The sequence below is a fragment of the Parasteatoda tepidariorum genome, chromosome 9 (assembly GCF_043381705.1).
Source record: "Parasteatoda tepidariorum isolate YZ-2023 chromosome 9, CAS_Ptep_4.0, whole genome shotgun sequence".
Lineage (NCBI taxonomy): Eukaryota > Metazoa > Arthropoda > Arachnida > Araneae > Theridiidae > Parasteatoda > Parasteatoda tepidariorum.
The window spans coordinates 41,535,742-41,556,855 of NC_092212.1; the positions used below are offsets into that span (position 1 = coordinate 41,535,742).

At 30.7% G+C, this 21,114-nt stretch overlaps 1 protein-coding gene across 1 annotated transcript; it reads right to left on the bottom strand.

Moving 5' to 3' along the window:
• Positions 1 to 1,958: 1,958 nt before the first annotated feature.
• On the bottom strand, positions 1,959 to 19,080 carry LOC107452840 (protein O-glucosyltransferase 1). The gene is made up of 9 exons (XM_016069454.4): positions 18,487 to 19,080; positions 18,306 to 18,402; positions 13,616 to 13,756; positions 12,869 to 13,001; positions 11,488 to 11,606; positions 10,057 to 10,216; positions 4,084 to 4,310; positions 3,933 to 3,989; positions 1,959 to 2,961 (listed from the first exon to the last, which is right to left on the bottom strand). The coding sequence occupies exons 1-9, from the start codon at positions 18,620 to 18,622 to the stop codon at positions 2,823 to 2,825; spliced, it is 1,209 nt and encodes a 402-aa protein (XP_015924940.3). The 5' UTR covers positions 18,623 to 19,080; the 3' UTR covers positions 1,959 to 2,822.
• Between the last annotated feature and the right edge of the window lie 2,034 nt (positions 19,081 to 21,114).

Sequence of the window (21,114 nt, forward strand, 5' to 3'; positions counted from 1 at the left end):
ATACAAGTGCTAACATATCAATGTCGGAAAACATACTTATAACATATTTTCAATCAAATTTGGTTTATCTGTTTGAATTATCTTTTGATTCTTTTATTGGCCCTCCTTTTTTCACATAAAATTTTATTGTGATATAATTAGTGGCAGTTGTCCCTTTATTTACCAAATTATTAAAAATATGCAAAACTTATTTGTCCCATCAAATAATGTCCATCACTCACACATAACATTTTAAGTAAACTTATAATAATTTGTTATATAATTAATTGAAAATGTTAATGAATAAATAAAATATATGAAAGACTTTGCAAAATTGATTGAGATAGAAAACTGAGAATTGATTAATCATAAATAAGGCATTCTCAAACGAAATACCAACAACTAAATAGTTCCTTATGTGGTATTGAACTACAATTAATTGGATGTTGACAACTAGTCGTGATAAACGAAAAGTCATATTACAAAGACAGCCAAGTTACAATGGGATGTTTTGTTGAAAAAATATGATTGTAAATATTAAATAAATTAATGTTCCCTTTAATACCATTAGACTTCGGAATGAACGAGTTCTTTTGAACCCAGGACTACCTAATTTCAGGATCCTTTTTCTTCAAAAGAGGGTCAACTTAAAGATACACATCAAAAGTAAATCCTTCATAATAATACTTAAAGAATTAAAACTAAAACATCATATTAGTTGTCTCAAAATCAGATCTTTTCCAAAAATACCATTTGGTGGAATAACTATAAGCTTTTTTGTAAATAAGGGTCATAATTGTAATTAGATCAGTTAACAATATATTTACCTAATAGAAGAATAAAACAAGCATTTGGCTAAAAAACTTCTCAGGTAGTAGAAAATGCTTAAAAAAAAACACTAAAAAAATTTTCAAAATAAATTGTTTTAAATATAAATTTAAAAAAATATTTAGCATAGCATCAATTCCAAAAGTAAAATAGAATATGTTATTGAATAACCTATTTGTGGAATTAAAAGATTGAAACTTATGAATTGGAAAACAAAAAAAAAAAAAAGAAGAATTTAAACACAGGTACTTGAAGTATAAACCTTCTAATTTTAGAAATCGCAAAATTCTGATTGAAATAAAATAAATTTGCTATGAAGTACGTTATTTTATACCTCTATTGGTATACACATTTATAATCCATAAATTGGTAGACAAAACATTTAGATATTCAAAACAATGTTTCACAATTCATTATTTGAATTATCAAGACTCGAGCATTTGTATCAATCGCCTATGTGGTTTAACGCAAACTTTATTACTTGGCTGTTTAAAGGTATTTTTTTTAAAATTTGATCTACAGGTCCAAAATATATGTGTGTGGTCCTGGCTAATGGAATCATATGTTTATTTATTATCATTTTTTCAAATTTTACAAGTTACTTTTTTTTGTCATGAAAAATTATGCATCCTAGGGAGAAGCTCCATTTTTCAGTATATTTGACTTGCTATAGCAGATAAGTGGAATTGAAGATACTATATTAAACAAACATATAAGAAGTTATTGCAATTTTTTTTTTTATAAAAGTGTTTTACATATTGATGCCTGAGAATGAGATATGAAAACTTATACTAAAAACCTTATTGATGATTTTTATATTATTTATTTTACTATGAATGTGAAATCTTAATAACATGTTCAATATAGGATAGCAACAATTTTGTTAATGATTTTTTATACTTAATTTTTGTTATACAGAAAAATATTTGCACACTAATTACTTCATTTAATTACTGTGATCCTTCATCCACAATTTTAAATTGTAATTTCCAATTATAAGTATGTATGTAATAATATGTATGTTAGTATTAGGCAATTTGTTTTATTTCCATTTATGAACAAAACTATCAGGAATAATGTTAATTAATTTTATCAAGCATTTTAGTAATAATATTAATTTTAGCAAGAAGTTAAAAAAAAACATACATCTCTTAGTTATTCAAAAGATTTTGTTTTTTAATTGCCACCTTTACACATACACACAAACCAAATACAATGGAGATTGATAATACCTAGTTTACATGAATAACTTGATGAACATAAAACTGTGTTTAAAAACTTTTAATGGAATGTAAAATTACCAAAGAATGTTTCTCAATTTCAATAAAACCATGCTTTGTAAGACAGAAAATCACACTTTTTAACATACATATACATGCATGGAATTCATATTTTCCCCGTACAAATGAGTTGGTTCAGCAACAATAATTCAATATATTAATGAAGTGAATTTTGGCAAAAATTAGCCCAAAATATTATAATATCACAATCATAGTGCTTAGTGATGCACTTAGAAGCACAATAAATAATAGTACACTGTCTAAAGTAAGAACTCTCCTAGCCCCATGGCGGTGACTATGGTTATGAGGTATAACTATTTCAAGTAGGGGTGTGAGGTCACTGATTAGGACAAGTTTTTGCTCGGTAATGTACAGAAAAGGCGAGAGAATAATAATCTTTTTCTCCGGTCTATTGTGTTGGTAGCCCCAGATTGAAGAGAAGCTACCCTCGAAATTCTTGTTTCCATAGCAGCAGATGGTCTCAGACTTTGTGACAGGGAGAGTTCTTACCGTAGACAAACTATAGTTTTATTTTATGAAAACATAGACTCAATTTGACTGTGTGCATCAAATGAAGTAATTAAAATAATAAATAAATAAAGCTTTCCAAGGATGAAAATGTTCTATACACTTTGGTCCATTTGACATAACTAGCAATGAATAGAAGTTACATAAATATGGTATGATGAAATCTAGATATGTCACACTTTAAATCATTTATTAATTTAAAATAATTCACCTAGATTTTATTTTGATGAGTTGAGGATTTCTCTTTGGCTTGTATCGTAACAACTTGGCATATTCTAGCAACAAGTTTTCCCAATAACAAAGAATGTCTTCCATTTTTAAATGATTCCATATGAAATTGAAACCCCTAAAACCACAAAGAACAAACAGTGAAATTACATAGAAGCATTAAATAAATTTTAAATAATAAAGCAAGCATAACTAAAAATCTTGAACTATGTTTTCAATCACTTACTAAACTTATTTTAAAAGAAAATTAAAAATTCTTATAAAAATCAACTAGCTCATAATTTTGTTGCAGTTTTTTAATCAATAAAATTTGATGCTCAAAATTGCCAGATTATTATGGATATTGCAGGCTTGGAAATGTATAAAAAAGGTAAGAAAAAGTGTGTTTGAGCAAAAGATTTACGATTTAAAAACTTATCAAGTAATAAACAAGAAAACATCAAACTTGTTGCACTTGAAAACTACACATGTACTTACACAATTTGATTATATATATGCAGACCAGTTTAGATTTATCAGGGAGTGTAGCCAGATTTTTCTACAAAAAATAAGCACCTTTTAAGTACTTTTTAAGCACTCAAAAAATATTTTTAATCACTTTCCAAAAAAAAAATTTCATAATTAGGATCTGTGCAGTAATAAAATTAATTTTTTCTATTGTTCAAAATTCTTAATTTATAAACATTAAATGAATGAAATTTAAAATCGTTTTCAAAAAAAAGTAATAAGAATTATTTTTTTCTATTGTTTGAAATTCTTAATTTACAATTAAATGAATGAAATTTAAAATCGTTTTCAAAAACTTTACATAGCTAGTTTCTGATAAATATTGCAGAGAAAATTGTGAAAATCGTACATTTCTTGCAATTTAAAACAGCAATCGCAAAAAGTCTCTTTTTAAAAGATAGAAAATCAAGCACTTTTTACAAACCCTGAATAAAAAAAACACCTTTAAGGGCTTTTTAAAAAAGTAAATCAAAATAAGCACCTTTAAGCACTTTTTAAAAATGCTATGCACCCTGTTTATATATATATATATATATATATATAATATAAAAATTTATAACAATGAATGTGTTATTTACTAACCTTTCTGCAATTGACTTCGCAATTCCGTCATTTTCAGTTGCAAAGTTTAATAAATCACTGAAAGTGTAGAGAAAAAACAGCAATATAAATACTAAAATATTCATTCTCAATTTTTATACATTTTTAACAGTTAAAATACTTTTTAACATACCTAACACTTGATAAGTCTGTTCCAAGAGGAATGTAATGAACCCATGGTTTCATTTCTTCATAGAAGAATTCCAACCATTCATCACCTACATGGAAGACTAGAGATCTACATAAAAACAAATGCTTGAGCCTGAAACTTGCTGCCACTCCTCTGAAGTTAAAAAGATATTTGTAAAGGCAATGATCTTCTAGAGAGATTTCAGAAGCTGGTGGTGCACCAAGTGTATCCTAGGTATAAAAAAAGGTAAATTTTGAGTAAATAACATTTAGAAGAATCATTTGACTTATTGTATTCTTTATGTCAAAAAGGGAAAGCTTTCACTCAGCTTCAGATTGATAAGTATCGGTTTTGACAAGGAAGTAAAAGTCAGCATGCACACAAAGTTGATCATATTGCCACAATCATTCTGTGAGTCATAAAATTGTGGAGCCTCAACCTTGATGACCCTCCTGACCTACAATAGGCTTTTGCACGAATGCTTTACTAAATAGGAAAATAATAGTTAAATGGCACTGTGAATATTCTGTGTTTACAGTCTGCATTTGAAAGAAATCAGGATTGCTAATTTTTGCTGACAAACTAATGGATTTCCAGTTATATTTATGTATAAATAAATAAATAATAATAATACCAGACAACACTGCAAGTTAAAAATTTATTTTTCTGTATGTTTTGTTGCCAAGCATGGGAGAAAGGGAGGTCAAATATATATATATATATATATATATATATATATNTTTTTGTTGAAATATATGAGCATAAAAACTTTTTATATAACGGGGGAGATCACGTAAATATATATATATAGATATTAAATATATACATTTTTTATTTTTTTCCCCCTTGACCTCCCTTTCTTCCATGCTTGGCAGCAAAAACACACAGAAAAATAAATTTTTAACCTGCAGTGTTGCCTGGTATTATTATTATTATTTATACATAAATCTAAAAAGTGCCCCAACATCATAATAGAATATATTAAGCACTGTTTCAGATACAATATTTTGCATTCTCTTTCTCGAACCACTACAGTACAATGTAGATAACACTAGAAAAAAAAAATTTGCATCAGATTTTTTAACAGATCTGAGATACTTTTATATTGCTGATTTTAAATCTGCAGTCAGCTTCTTGCTCCAAGCTGCAGTTTTTTTTTTAATTATACTTTTAGTCCATTTTTTGTTGAAATATATGAGCATAAAAACTTTTTATATAACGGGGGAGATCACGTAAATATATATATATAGATATTAAATATATACATTTTTTATTTTTTTCCCCCTTGACCTCCCTTTCTTCCATGCTTGGCAGCAAAAACACACAGAAAAATAAATTTTTAACCTGCAGTGTTGCCTGGTATTATTATTATTATTTATACATAAATCTAAAAAGTGCCCCAACATCATAATAGAATATATTAAGCACTGTTTCAGATACAATATTTTGCATTCTCTTTCTCGAACCACTACAGTACAATGTAGATAACACTAGAAAAAAAAAATTTGCATCAGATTTTTTAACAGATCTGAGATACTTTTATATTGCTGATTTTAAATCTGCAGTCAGCTTCTTGCTCCAAGCTGCAGTTTTTTTTTTAATTATACTTTTAGTCCATTTTTTGTTGAAATATATGAGCATAAAAACTTTTTATATAACGGGGGAGATCACGTAAATATATATATATAGATATTAAATATATACATTTTTTATTTTTTTCCCCCTTGACCTCCCTTTCTTCCATGCTTGGCAGCAAAAACACACAGAAAAATAAATTTTTAACCTGCAGTGTTGCCTGGTATTATTATTATTATTTATACATAAATCTAAAAAGTGCCCCAACATCATAATAGAATATATTAAGCACTGTTTCAGATACAATATTTTGCATTCTCTTTCTCGAACCACTACAGTACAATGTAGATAACACTAGAAAAAAAAAATTTGCATCAGATTTTTTAACAGATCTGAGATACTTTTATATTGCTGATTTTAAATCTGCAGTCAGCTTCTTGCTCCAAGCTGCAGTTTTTTTTTTAATTATACTTTTAGTCCATTTTTTGTTGAAATATATGAGCATAAAAACTTTTTATATAACGGGGGAGATCACGTAAATATATATATATAGATATTAAATATATACATTTTTTATTTTTTTCCCCCTTGACCTCCCTTTCTTCCATGCTTGGCAGCAAAAACACACAGAAAAATAAATTTTTAACCTGCAGTGTTGCCTGGTATTATTATTATTTATACATAAATCTAAAAAGTGCCCCAATATCATAATAGAATATATTAAGCACTGTTTCAGCTATAATATTTTGCATTCTCTTTCTCGAACCACTACAGTACAATATAGATAACACTAGAAAAAAAAATTTGCATGAGATTTTTTAACAGATCTGAGATACTTTTGTATTGCTGATTTTAAATCTGCAGTCAGCTTCTTGCTCCAAGCTGCAGTTTTTTTTTAATTACACTTTTAGTCCATTTTTTGTTGAAATATATGAGTATAAAAACTTTATATATAACGAGGGAGGTCACGTAAATATTGCAACAAGCTCCTTCCTAGGAGTTAGTGTGTATCATCAGTATTAAAATTGCATAGGAACCCATGCCCAAAATTGTCCCCATATGCTGCTGAGAGTGCTTCCCTATTATGAACTATTTCTTTATGTGCCTTTAAGCAGTTCATAATAGGGAAATGTCCCTAGTCATGCACAATATTTCTGGGCATGGATTTCTATTAAATTTTAATCTTGATGATATTCTGTAACTCCCCCAGAAGTTTGTCATAACATTAAACATGAACTCCTGCTATATGTAACGTAATTAAACTTGTACATTTTGACAAAAAAGAGACTAAAAATGTCATTAAAAAAAAATCTGTAGCATTAGGAGTAAAACTAATTTCAGATTAAAAAAAATGTGTGTGTCTGCGCTTTTATAACAGTCATATGCGAAAAAGTTAAGCCTTTTTTTTCTGCTACAGTAGACGCCGCTTAATGTGATCACATCGGGACGAACATGATTTGATAACAATAACCGATTGATTACAATAAACAAAAAAAAATTTAAGCTAAAAAATGATTTTTTTACATACGTATTAAAATAAAAATTCTTTTAAATTAGGAGTTGTTGCTGTAAGACTCTAAAGTATTTAATAGAAATTAATGTACACTAAAGAAAAAGAATTAGTATACTTACATATTTAATGATGAACTGCAGAAAACAATACAAAATACAAAAGGTTAATTATTAACTGAAAAAGAAATCATCAATTGTCGATTGTTTAGCATTCTTTCGAAGCAAGTCATTTACGAATCGCTCATAATCATAATGTTTATGAAAGTGTTCTGCGTTGGCTTTGTTTTGCACACCTAGCCGTAAGACTCGAAGTGCCTCCCTCATCTGAGCAGGCGTCGGAATTTTGTCCTCGATAGCACTTTCAGGTTCATCATCGGCACCAGAACCTTGTGACGAAGCTGGATCTTTGACACATACGGCTTCGCAAATGTCCTCATCAGTTAACGAAGTAGAAGTCTCAACCTTCTCGTCGATCTCCATCCATGCTTCAAAATCCTCAGCATTCATATCGGGCGGGGGATTGAAAACGTCTTCCATTTCTTTCATAACAGCAGCATTGTTGTCCTCTGGTTGACAAAATCCTCCATGACTAAAACAATTTCGAATTGTTTTTTCCGAGACATTATTCCATGACATTGTTAACAAATGTATGGCATCCAAAACATTTGTTTTTTTTGGCTAGAGCGTTCGCATTAAGATCTTCAGCGTCTTGGTCTTCCATATTTTCTAAGATCCTTGAACGCATTTCCTTTCTGTAATATGCCTTCAAGGTGCGGATAATTCCCTGGTCACACGGTTGAATTGAAGAAGTGGTGTTTGGTGGTAAGAACACGATATTTATCTTCCTTAATGAAACAGTTACATCATGCGCACTGCAGTTGTCTATGAGCAGGAGTATGTTCCGTTTTAGTCGCTTGTCCCATTTCAACAGCCATCCGTTAAAGATGGTGGTAGTCATCCACGCCGTTTTGTTGGCAAAATAATCGACGGGCAGATTTTTCACACCTTTGAAACAGCGGGGCTTCTTACTTTTTCCAATCACTAAAAGTTTTTCTTTAGTGCCGGTCATACTAGCGCAACATAGCACAGTTAGGCGTTCCTTGGAGGTTTCCTTCTGAAACATGAAGGTGTGTTCAGGCAACGCACGAAAATATAGGCCAGGTTCATCAGCGTTATATACATCTTCATGTGAATATATGGCAATAAGTTTAGGCCATTCTTCTTTAATCCACTGATCTGCGGCTACATTATCGGCATCTTTTTGTTCACCATGTGTCCTTCGGAAGAGTATGTTCTGCCTGTTTTTCCAGCTGTGGAACCATCCTTCTGTGGCTACGAAGTTTCCTTTACCCAATTTTGCAGCTAAATCTTCAGCTTTTTGGCGCAAAATTGGACAATTAACACGAGCGTCCCTCTCACGAACGTTTGTGAACCAGAGTTTTAATGCAGATTCAACCTCTTTGTCTTTTCCATCTCGATTTCTTTAACAATTCAGATTTTCGTTCAAAGTGCACTTTTTTTCGATATCTTCACGATTATTTAAAATTTTGCACAAAAGCGGCTGCGAAACTTTCAATTGAACAGCAGCATTCCTTTGGCTCATTTTTGGCAATTTATCGTAACGATTTAAAATGTCAACCTTTTCTTTCACAGTAAGATCTCTCCGTTTCCTTTCCATTATAAAAAACAAATCAGGTTACAAACCGTATGAACTATGGTAAAGTGAAAATTTATGCTGATCTTCTTTCGTATTCGTCTTTTAAACACTTAGGTATGGCAGTTCCTCTATCCCCCCCCCCAATTTTATTGTTTGACCAATAGTGACTCGGTAAGCGACCTGCCAATAGCGACCTACCAAGATCAAATGGCATACCCGAAACAATGTTCTCTTTTGAAGGTTACCCCTTAAACCCTTCCCATAGTGGCTGGGACACATCATCTGTCACATTGTTTAGTTCTTCTAAAAAGGGGCTCGTGACAAACATTGACTCGTTACTGGCAGGTCTTCTTTTCTCTTTATTTAGGATTTCCGGGAATTTGAAATCGCACAGTGCTACGAAATTTTACAATGCTTGACCGAAAATGGCAAAATACCCCCCTCGCTCATAATAACAGGTGTTTAAAAGATAATATACGAGCCCCGTTTGGACTTTTGGTAAGTTTCAGGAAACACTTCACAAAACACAAAAAAAAAGTTTTCCTTCTTGTTTTTATTGATTTCAGGAAAATAAAATTTACCTATAAACTGATAACAATAAACGAACATTTGATTACAATAAACGAGGATTTTTCAATGTATTTTGATCTAAGCGGACGGGACTAAGCGATTTTGATAACATTAAACGTTTGATAACATTAACCGTGATCACATTAAGCGGCGTCTACTGTATGTTCTTCACATGGTGCACACGTAATCAAATTTGCCAAAGAAATTAAAGACGAAAATAATTTGAGTAATAAAAAACTATAGTAATAAAAAATAATGAATTAAAATAGATTTTACTATAGCAACATTTAAATAAAATAATTCACATCTGCACTGTTTGGCTCTTATAAGCCAGTGTATATAATACAAAAAATTGTAGTTGGCAATGAGAAGTAAGGTTAATAATTTCAAGACAAACAGCTTGAATGATGATGATGTGGTCATCATTAAATACTGGTCACCTTTGCTTATAATACTACCTGGTACTACCTATCAATCTGAAACTAGGTGGACTTTAAAATGCCATTAAAGACAGAGCCCTGGTCATTTTACGATGAAACACTGCCATCATGGCCATAAAAATTATGTAATTATCTTATAACTAAATTACATGTAAATTTTAAAAAAAATCAATAATAAATACTGTCAATATTTTTAATGAATATTTAAAATAAAATAAATACTTCATCTGATTTCCAAGCTTGATTTTTTGTGTATTGAGCATCAATGAAATCTGGATTTTTACGAGACATGAGAATCAGTTTGTCTCTTTCTGCACTGGTACGAGATCCCCGAAAAAATGCAACAGTTTTTTTCTTGTGCCACGGCCATTTCTCGACTGTCCTAATTAATATAAATACTAATTTATATTAGAGTTTGCATGAAATGCAGCGTAAATTATTAAGTACTAAATTATGTTAAATACAATGCATACCAAACGACTAGTTTAGATGACTAACAAATAAAATAAGACCTTAGAAAAACAAGCAAATGAATAAATGAAGAAGAAAAATGTTTATATAAGTACAGAAACATAGTAAAAATTGCAAGATATATAATATTTTTTCTAATAAAATAAAGTATTATATTTAATAATTTAAAATATATAATATTTTTTTCTAATTGTTCATTTAATGACAGGCAAATAAAAATGAGACATTACAAAAATAAAAAAATACAAATATTTATATCAGAACTCCAATAGATTCAGAATTCATTTATATAATAAAGAAATTGTTGATCTTAAAATCATTTATCTTTTGACATGACACACAGTTAAAAATTTGGCTGGAAAAAAATGCCTAATATACAACTTAATATAGGTATATAGTATATTGAGACCTACTATTATCAAGGGTCTGTCCAGACATTTTGTAAAAGGTCCGTTTTTGTAAAATTGTGAAAAAAAATTACTCATAATTTGTGAATATAGAATAAACGTTAAGTCACATTCTTTCAACCAGGGTCCGCTTTTGTGAATTTGTGCAAATAGGGTCCGTTATTGCAACAAAAAAAAATTTCAAGGAGTTTTTAAATTGTAAAGACATACAAGATTATGCTCAACACTGTAAAATTATAATTAAAAGAATAATTATAGAAATTTAAAAAATAAACAGCAATTGCAGCTACTAAATTAGCGATGCAACATACAAATAATTGGTATTTACCCTATACTGCTGAACGCAGAATGTTCATTTCGGACGAATGAAGAAAGAAGCGTCTGCCGAAGACAAAATTTAGTTCGTTTACATCTGTCTTTCTCCCCCCTTCCTCCTGGGAAGGGTTTATTCGATTAACAAAACAATAATGAAGATAAACAAATTTGTGAAAGGTCCGATTAAAAGATAAATTATTTAGTGAAGGGTCCGTTTTTAAGTTAAAATATTTTGTGAAGGGTCCGATTTTACGAAAAGATATTTTGTGAAGGGTCCGTTAACGGACCCAAATTTCTTCTAAACAGACCCCTGATTATGTACTTAAGCACTATGAATGACATCATATTAAAGAAGTTTTTATGAGCTAAAAACTAGTTCTGTTTATTATTTAATTCAAAATATTCATTAAAAAGCTTCGAAAATTCAGAAAATTGTTAAAAACAAGACAAAAGTAAAAACCTGTTTATAGTTTCTCTTTGTAGATCCCATCTTCCAATTCCAGTAGGATAAAGACTAATGGCAGGTCCACCTTCCCAAAATGTCCATGCAGGATACATTATATCCCAATACTGATTAGTCTACAGCCAGAAATAATAGAATACAGTTGAATTTAAAAAATAGTTTAAAGAAATTATAAAACATCACTATCAAAAACAATTTTTTAACAAATGAAGGCAATGATTACCAAATTTCTCTTAATTCTCAAATGAGAATAATAAAAAAAAATTCCCCTCGAAAGAGGCATCTTTTGATTATAATTCTGCAGAAGAAAAAAATCTTTCCAAAATTTTTGCAGAAAAGAAAACCTAATTTTTTTTTTTACTTCCCAAAGGAAAAAATCTTTCTGCAAGAACTTCGTAACGTTCTGCGACAATGTTCCCATGATTCTGCCATGGGACATGTATTCATCAGCCAAGGAGGTTGATTAGTTTTTGATTGATTTTTGTTGATTAATTTTTGTGACTTTCAATTTAAAAAAATACATTTACAGATGTAAAATGGGGAAATAATAAACTTTCACACTATTTTAAACTTAAATTACACAATAAGTTACTAAATAATAATTTTATAATACATTTTAAACAATGCATGTTACTTACTCAAATTGCTGAATTATTTGTCAAAAGCAGTCCTATTGCTTGTGAGTTTATTTTTCCCTCCCCCCTATCGCTACAATCTTATAATATTTTCATACAGAATAAAAATTGAAAATTTCATGACTGAACTGCATTGATTCATATTAAACAAGAGGCTTCATGCGGCCTGGATAGCCCGCTTGGCAGTGCGCTGGACTCATGTTCATGAGAACGGGAGTTCGAATCCAGCTGGACGAAGACTCCCCGTGTGGTAAATGGTGACTGATGCACGTTAAATCTGTCGGGTCACCAAGTCTTCAATGTCTCCATAACAAATCAATACCTCTGGGGGTACTGAATTGAAGATTGATTGTTCTCTCGTTCAATTCAAACTTATGATCTGTGGACAAATGAATGAATGTATAAATCTGTTCGTCCTATAAATGGATGTGTCTTATTGGGTGTAGCAGAGGTCGAATTCTTGAAAACAAGATTATTCCATTCGATCCCCTTAGCCTTAATGGCCGACAACAACAAGAGGCTTCATGCAGCCTGCAGACTGGGTAGGCCAGATCTTGAAGTTGAATTACGTAAAATAGGTATGGTCTCAATTAATCAATCAGCATAAGTAGAGTTTACAATATTTCAAAATCAAAATAGAAAAATCGTTGAAAAGAACTTCCTATTGAAAGCAAAACAAATTAATAATTTTACTTAGTATAATATCAATTTAATAAGTGGTATTTTCTTTTCTTTTTACAAACCTTACTAAATGAGAATACTGGTAATGGTTTTCCATATCTGATGACTTGAGGATAATCTCTGGTATTGAGAATCAATTCCATGTCAGGAAGTTTAGTTAGCAACTTGAGAATGAAATGCTCAACACCACTGCATCTAATAAGTAATCAAAATAAGTTTGATAAAAATTTCTCTGCTAAACAAATAAAACAGAACTTTGCAATGATTGAGAAAAATTGATTCAATGAGATATTTTTATAAATAAATAACTATTAATAATTCAAATAAAATATTTTAAAGTAAAAAAATCTTTCTAATTTCTCGAAGATTTTCCTTAGCAAGTCACAAACGCATCAAACATTATCAAAATTATTATTATTACTGGTTAAAAATATGATTACCGTCACCTTTCCCAAGCGCTATTTAAATTTTTACATCCTTCTTTCTTTTGTTTGTACAGTTTTACTTTTTACAAACATTTTTTAAACACATGAATGATAAACAGCTTTTTTTTGGCTTTTTAGTGATATGGAATTCACCAGGTGAGACAACCGAGTGGTTGAGTTGTTTGGATTTTTTTTTAAAAATTGTGCTATCCAGCACTTTGCTGGCAGGAAAAACTAACTGCTTAGCAATTAGGAAGCCACAGTGAAGTAAATAAAAGTTAATTTTACGAAACTAAAAATGCAATCCTCAATAGCTTTTTTCAATAATTTTGTTACAAACAACAAAAGTATTTTTGTCTCTGCATGAATAATTTTTATACTTACCTAAATGGAAACATGCAGTCCTTATCACGATATAACGTATGGTTTATAATTTGATAATGAGTTCCTTTCTGTTTGCTTTCTAATATATCTTCTTCTGTGATGCCAGATAGATGCCATGGGCTTAAATCTTTGTTCATAGTGCTGTGAAAAAAAGTTATATTTATTTTTAATTTGAGACAAATCAAAAATGAATTTATTAACAATATGAAATAAAAATCCCTCTAAAGAAAGATTATTCAAGATGTCTCTAAAATACCGTTCAAATTATGATGACAAGTAAGCAGGTGGTAAAATAAGTCATTTTTAGACTAAGCCAGTTGTCTATGAAACAATACAAACTGTAACTTTCTAAGGATGGTTGACAAAATATTAACAAGTTTCTTAAACCCAGAACAGACTATAGAAAACTTTTGGAGTACCCATCCATTGATGTTATGCTTATGAGGTAAAGTGTGAGTAGGCTTCATATTTTTTAAAGTTTCGATCGTTACTGAGATGTTATAAGATTTTTTTTTATCCAATATCGCCATTCATAAGATTTTTCCAAGTTCCACAGACTTAATCAGATCAGGAGTTTTAAGTTGAACTAAAATTATCAGGAACAATGAAGAAATAAAATGACTGAATTGCTGTCTTTTGAGAAATAACATTAGAGGCTAATTATTTGCTTCTACATTGAACTGTCTCCTTATGTCCCCCTATTATCTTTTCTATTTGATATCATTTTAGTTATTAAAAAAGTGTAGTTATTACAAAAGTAGTTATTAAAAAAGTTAAATTAACGACAGCCAAAACTTCAGGTTTTAGGGTAAAAATTGATCAGTGATTAACTTCAAAGATTTATATAAAAAAAAAATAAAAAAAACACTTGGTCAAGCTTTATATAGTCATATAGGCTCATTGTCCATTAAGCAAGAAAAGAAAAAAAAACCTACACAGAAAATTCAAAGGAATTTTTAAAATTGATTTGAATTCGAATGGGGAGACACCAGACAAATAGGAACACCCCGGTCTTCAGGATAAACATAGGTCTAACAATCCTATCCTGTAAAAAATAGTTACGAAATCGCAAGAAGTAAATAAACCTGAGTTGACTTCTAGTAGATGATTTAAAAAAAGTTTCATGAATATGAGAGTTGAATTATGGAATATTCGATCTTTATACAGAAATGAGTGACAGTGCATGCTGGTTAAGCAAATGGGTAAGAGAGAAAATAATTTATAAGAAAAATCACACGATCGATTACAGTTGTGACAAAAGCAGGCACATATTTGGTACTGCTTTTATTTCGAGCAAGCTAATAAGACCATTATTAATTGATTTTGTGACAAAATCACTTAGGCTCGGTAAAATAAGGATAAAATGAGCCTTTCTTAATTACAGTTTTATTAACATCCATACTTCAAATGAAGATAAAAACAATGTGGAAAGAGCTTCTTTCTTTACATAATTTTTTTTATTTCTTTACATATATATTTTTTTTATCAAGTCCAAAAAAATATGTAAAAACTACACATGGGTATGCAAATGCAAAAATTTGTAAAGAAGATAAATTTAGATTAGTAATTGGAAAAAGTTGTCTTCATGATGGAGATTATCAAAAAGAATTTCAATAGGGAAAGTTCAGCACAGAGCAGATATTCAACATCCGAAAGAATATGGAGAAATCAAAAGACTTCGTTATTGATACTACACTGATCTTAAAGAGGTACACTACCTCTTTATTGACTTTAAAACTGTTTATTATAGTACCAACAGAAAGGCTCTTATCCCAGCCATGAGAGAGCTTAAAACTCCCAGACAAATTATAAAGGTTGATAAGCTGACATTAAAGAAATTAAAATCAAAATGAATACAGAAAAATTTATCATATACTGTAGTAATAAGAAACGGCAGGATCATGCACTAGCCTGTCTTCTCTTTAATCTAGCATTAAAAAAAGTGGTAAGATATACAAACATCAATATCAGAGTAAACATCTTTAATAAATTAGTACAATTATTCACTGTCCAAACATCCACTGCACTAAGACAAGCTTTCTTATCATCACAGAAAAAGGCTCTAACAAAGGGCCTAATAATAAATGAGAATAAGACCAAATTCATACCTTGCATAAAATCTTGTTATAACAATACCCACTTTAAAATTGGAGACTATAACATTGAGGCTGTTGATAGCCTCCCTTATCTAGGCTATGGTATTAACAACAAAAATGATACTACAACTAAAATTCAAAAGATAATTACTACACCAACAGATGTTTTAATGGAATACAAAAGTATATAAGACTGAATGTAATAAAAAGAAAAACAATGTTATATTATATAAGTGTTTCATAAGATCTCTATTTTAACTGATACTTGCGAACTTGGTCTAGTTCTCAGTCTGATGTCAGAACATGATCCGTAAGTTCAAAATGAAGATCTTAAGAGCTATTTTTTAGAGAAACTAAAAATTTTAAAAAGAAAATGGCATGTGGCTATGAAGATCAAATATTTAAATTATATTGCTCAGATTCACCTTGTCATCTAAATAAAGAAACAAACCATTCCAGAAATTTACTCAGTTAGCTACAACAGCAAGCAAAAATAAGCTCTGTTTAGATATAAGGAGTATAATGAACCTGATATTGTTTATTTTATCAAGCAACTAATAAAATGGGCAGGCCCCGTTGTTAAAATGAAAGAAGTGAAAAGATCACAAGAAAAGTTCTCACTGCCCAACTAGTTGGCACATGGAGAATAGGCAGACTAAATCTAAGATAGATTAATGGCTTTGAAAAAACCTCTGAGTCTGGAAAACATAAGCGAGAAGAAGGTTGGTCTGAAAAAGGCGTCTAGAGAACACCAACGCACGCCCTGAGCTATCAAACTATTGAGAAGGAAAAGAAATTTTAATGAACTAGCCAAAGTTTCTATCAAAAAAACACAAATTGAACAAAAAGTAGCAGTTATAATAGTGTTTGCTTTAGAGTTACGACAAATATAAATGATTCTAAAAGAATCACTCCTTTTTGCCATATTGTCAAATTAAAAATCTGTCATTTTTTTTCTTTTGCTACATTCATTATTAAAATAGCAGTTTATAGCAAAAGAAATATGATGCAATAAGTAAACAAATGACACAATAAATAAAACAGTAAGACCTACAAAAACAATACATTTTTCTAAGAGATCAGTATTTTTTTTAACAAAAAAGAGAAAGAAAAAAAGAGACTTTACTGTAAGTAAAAAAATTTTTTTTAAAATTAATATTTAAGATTTTTCAGAGACAACATCATGAAATTTGGGAACCACTTTTGGCCTACGACCACAAGTGGTGCACCTCAGGTCTTATATGTGGGCACAACTTAATCTTTATATCCCACATAAATATAAGATGATAAAGAAACAGAATTTCCTTTTAAAGAAATTAGATTTTTATTCTGTAAATTGCTTGACAGATTTCAAGTAGATATTTCATTTTTAATATTGTTTTAAAAACACAACTGTAGGAGAATAATGCACCTTTCAGAGAAATGATATTAGTAGTACTTTATTTATACCACACTAAAGCTGCACAATGAGGTATTGGTCTCATGAGAAACATCCCTCATGATGACTCAAAGAAAATTTCGATTCTCTGCCAGAGGGGATGGCACTATGGCTTTGGTAGCCGACGACTACCTGCGTGCAAAGTTAAGTACTTTATGATATAACAGTTAAACAAGGACTGATATCGCACACCTTCAGACATACAGTCATCAAAGTGGTCAATCACCTGCTCAATGACTGCTGCCAGTGATGCTGGAAACTTACTGAAAAGCTTGATTTCAGAATCAGTCCTATATGGGACCTCATAAAAGTTCTATAATAGATGTTGGTATTGTTCTGTTAAATAGTATCTAAAAACATTGCAAAGTAGTGATGAGGAAATTCAGGACCACAAAAGCAAGCCATGATCTCTACAGTAAGTATAGGAAGCAATGGCACTAAACCTTAAAAAAATCAGTGTTGGGTATACTGAGCGAACATATACTGGGTAGTGGCATTTAACCTTAATATACCGGGCAATGTAGGGTAAACTGGACAATGACACTCACATCCTTTGATTAATCAGATTATTAAAAGCAATACACAGCGATTATTTTAATTGGTGTTTGTTAGGTGAAAAAATTTAACCATCACCAATCGTAAGGAAAAATATTTCATCAGCAAAGATAAGCAGATCTCAAATCTTTCTGCAAATGCTTACTTTCAATTACCCTTAACTGAACAAAACTATATGCGAAACATATAATGCAAAAAACTTGTTGAAAATTAAATATACATCTATATATATATCCTAGTGCTTTGGATATTTCCCTATTGTGATCTGTTGCAACAACTGCAACTGCCTAGGAGAAAAATCCATTTTTAACTTTCAAATTTAAAAAAAAAAAAAAAAANAAAAAAAAAAAAAAAAAAAAAAAAAAAAAAAAAAAAAAAAAAAAAAAAAAAAAACGTGTGGAGGTTTGCACGGGGGCGAATTCGAGTTATACTCTTTGAGTTGACCCTCCTTCTGAGATATTGTTTCCAGTTTTTCGCAGGCAGGTGCCTGTAAGTTGAGAAGACTCGAAGTTTATTCTGCCACAGATCTCGATACAAAAATATTCCCTAGTAGTTTCTCATTATTAGTACAAAAAAACATTATTCTGAAAATATTACTAACTTCTGATAACAGGAGCAATTGTTAAAACTGCAGTCTTCATATCGTGAATTTGCATCATCAATGAGGCGCATTATTCTATTCCATTTTTCAGAATAAACTGCAATATATGTATACATATTTGTTAATTCAATATATTAAAAATAATGCATAACAAAAAGAGTGGGAAGTAAATGATACCAACTAGACTTATGCGGAGAATCATCCATTGATTCATCACATCCATTTCCTAATGAGCCACAAACATTACTATTACAATTAATTAGTTTTAAACAAAACAAACAAAAAATTATGATATAATTCAAGCACAAAATATCCATTTTGACAGTTAAAATACGGAATTTAAAAGAGAAGTATGAAGAAATGACACAAAGAGAAGGGAAAAAAACGGAGTTGGTGTGAAAATTTGATAGATTGATTGTTTACTAGTAGATATGAATGTATACTGGCATATATTCACTCATGAACCATATAATAACTGAGGAGAATAAGGGAATATTCTCACTGCATGTAATTTGCATTGGCGATCGCACACGAATAGCTTCTGAAGGATCAATCTCACTGGATGAGAGTGGCAGTTGCATGCAATCGAGGTCTGATTGACATTTTCCACCAATCATATTCTCGCTCGCTGAGATAAATATCAAAGTTCTCACTCGCACTTAAAAATTAATAAAGCAGAAATTAATATGATGTAAATAAAATACGGAAACGTGTTGAAACAAAATTGAGAGTTGAACCCTTTAAGTGAGGGCTAAAATCTTTTCCAACTCGTCTCTCATAATAATTGAATAATCAGAGAATTAAGCGCCACATCTCTTTTAAGTATTGGCGATCGAAATGGGCTGCAGGTGGCGTAGAGCAGAACTCTTTCCCTATGGCAACACTTCACATGATTTCCCCATTAGCGTGTGGAAAGTCATAGAGGAAGGAAGTACGCTAGTTTCTCTCTTGATTTTCATGTAGATTAAAGTCTTTTAGCTTGAAAAACTATATGGAACTGAAAACTACATTAAACATAGTTCTAAAGAAAAGTATCACGGAAATTTTAGAAAATATTTTTATTAAGTAAAAAGGAAAGATATTAAGAAAAGGGAAAATATCGTAGTACATTCCTATATAACTGAAAAGAGGAGGAGAGGGAAGGGAGAAGGGCTAAAGGCATGAAACCGGTCTCTTCCCAGATGGCGTATTCGAGTGTTGCGATCGCGAATTGAATAGGTACTTTATTTATATCGCACTAGAGCTGCACAATGGGCTTTTGGCGACTGTGTGGGAAACATCCTTGAGGATGATCCGAGGACATGCCATCACAAATTTGATCCTCTGTAGAGAGGATGGCTCCCTTGCTTTGGTAGCTCGACGACCTGAGTGCGAAGTCGAGCACTTTACGGTAGAGCAATTTAACGAGGACCGATACCGTACTCCCTTGGTCCCTACGCAGGCTGATCAAAGTGGTCATCTACCCGTTTACTGACCGCAGCCAGTAATGTTTGACTTCGGTGTTCTACTGGGAACCGTATCTTTCGATCAGTCCACTACGGGACAAGTATTGAAAGACTAGGGCAAAAAAGAAAATTATTTTAAAAATATTTTACATATTTTACAAATATATTATGGAATATGTATATGTTTTTGGGAAAATTGACGCTGACCCTGTCACTTGATATTAATATCGAAATTCTGTCTCATATCGAAAAAATTTTTGAAAAAATTTATAAAGTCTCCCCGAGTTCAACCTTTAAATGCAGCAACTAATAATATTATGTAAATAAAACAAGGGATCGCGTTATTGTGAAAAACAGAGTTGAACCCTTTAAGTGATGGCTACGAAGCCTTATTCAACCTTCTCAAATCATAATTGCTTAATCAGCTATTTAAACGCCTCCTATGCTTTAAAAGACTAAAACAAGAGAAAATTTTTAAAAAAATATTTTACAATTATATTACAGCATTTGTATATATTGTTGAAAAATTTATCGCCCACTCTTTCACTTAATATTAATATCAACGTTTTTTCTCTTACCAAAAAATAAAAATACAAATTAATAAAGTGTTCCTCAAATGAACCCCCAAAATGCAGCAATTAATAACATTATGTAAATAAATTGTGGGTATGCGTTATAATGAAATTGAGAGTTGAATCCTTTAAATGATGGCAACGAAGCCTTTCAAATTCCGTCTCGCATCATAGTTGCATTATAATTGATTACTGCGAAACCTTTGCTTTAGGTATAGAAAGACTTATACAAAGGAAAAAGTTTAAAAAAATATTTTGCAAATATATTATGGCATGTGTATAAATTTTTAAAAACTTGACGCCGTTACTGTCACTTGATATTAATATCAAAGTTATCTCTCATATCAAAAAAATTAACTCATTATATTTATACTAGGAGGCTTTGCCCCCTACTCGCTGGCGCTCGCCAACCCCCAGAACTGCTTTCGCAGTTCATTTCCAATGCTCGCTTTGCTCGCTCATTGGATACGTTCTTAACGTCTAGCTTTTGTATACTTTTTTGAATACTGATGTTCCGAAAAATTTTCACGGTAGAAAATTCTAAACCTGTACATTTCATTATTAATTTGAAGTTGCAAACAGTTCACATATTTTGCTTAATCACACTATTCTAAATTTCAGTTGTTGAGAAAAGTAACTGTTGTAAGTTTTGTTTTAAAGTCTTTCCCACCAGAGGGCTAAAGCCATGTGTTGTAAAACAATATGAAATAGTAGTCTGCCACTGAACGCCGGATGTAAAGCATCGGCTTTGATGAAGATAATTTTGTATTTTTAATTCTCTGAAGGGCGCCA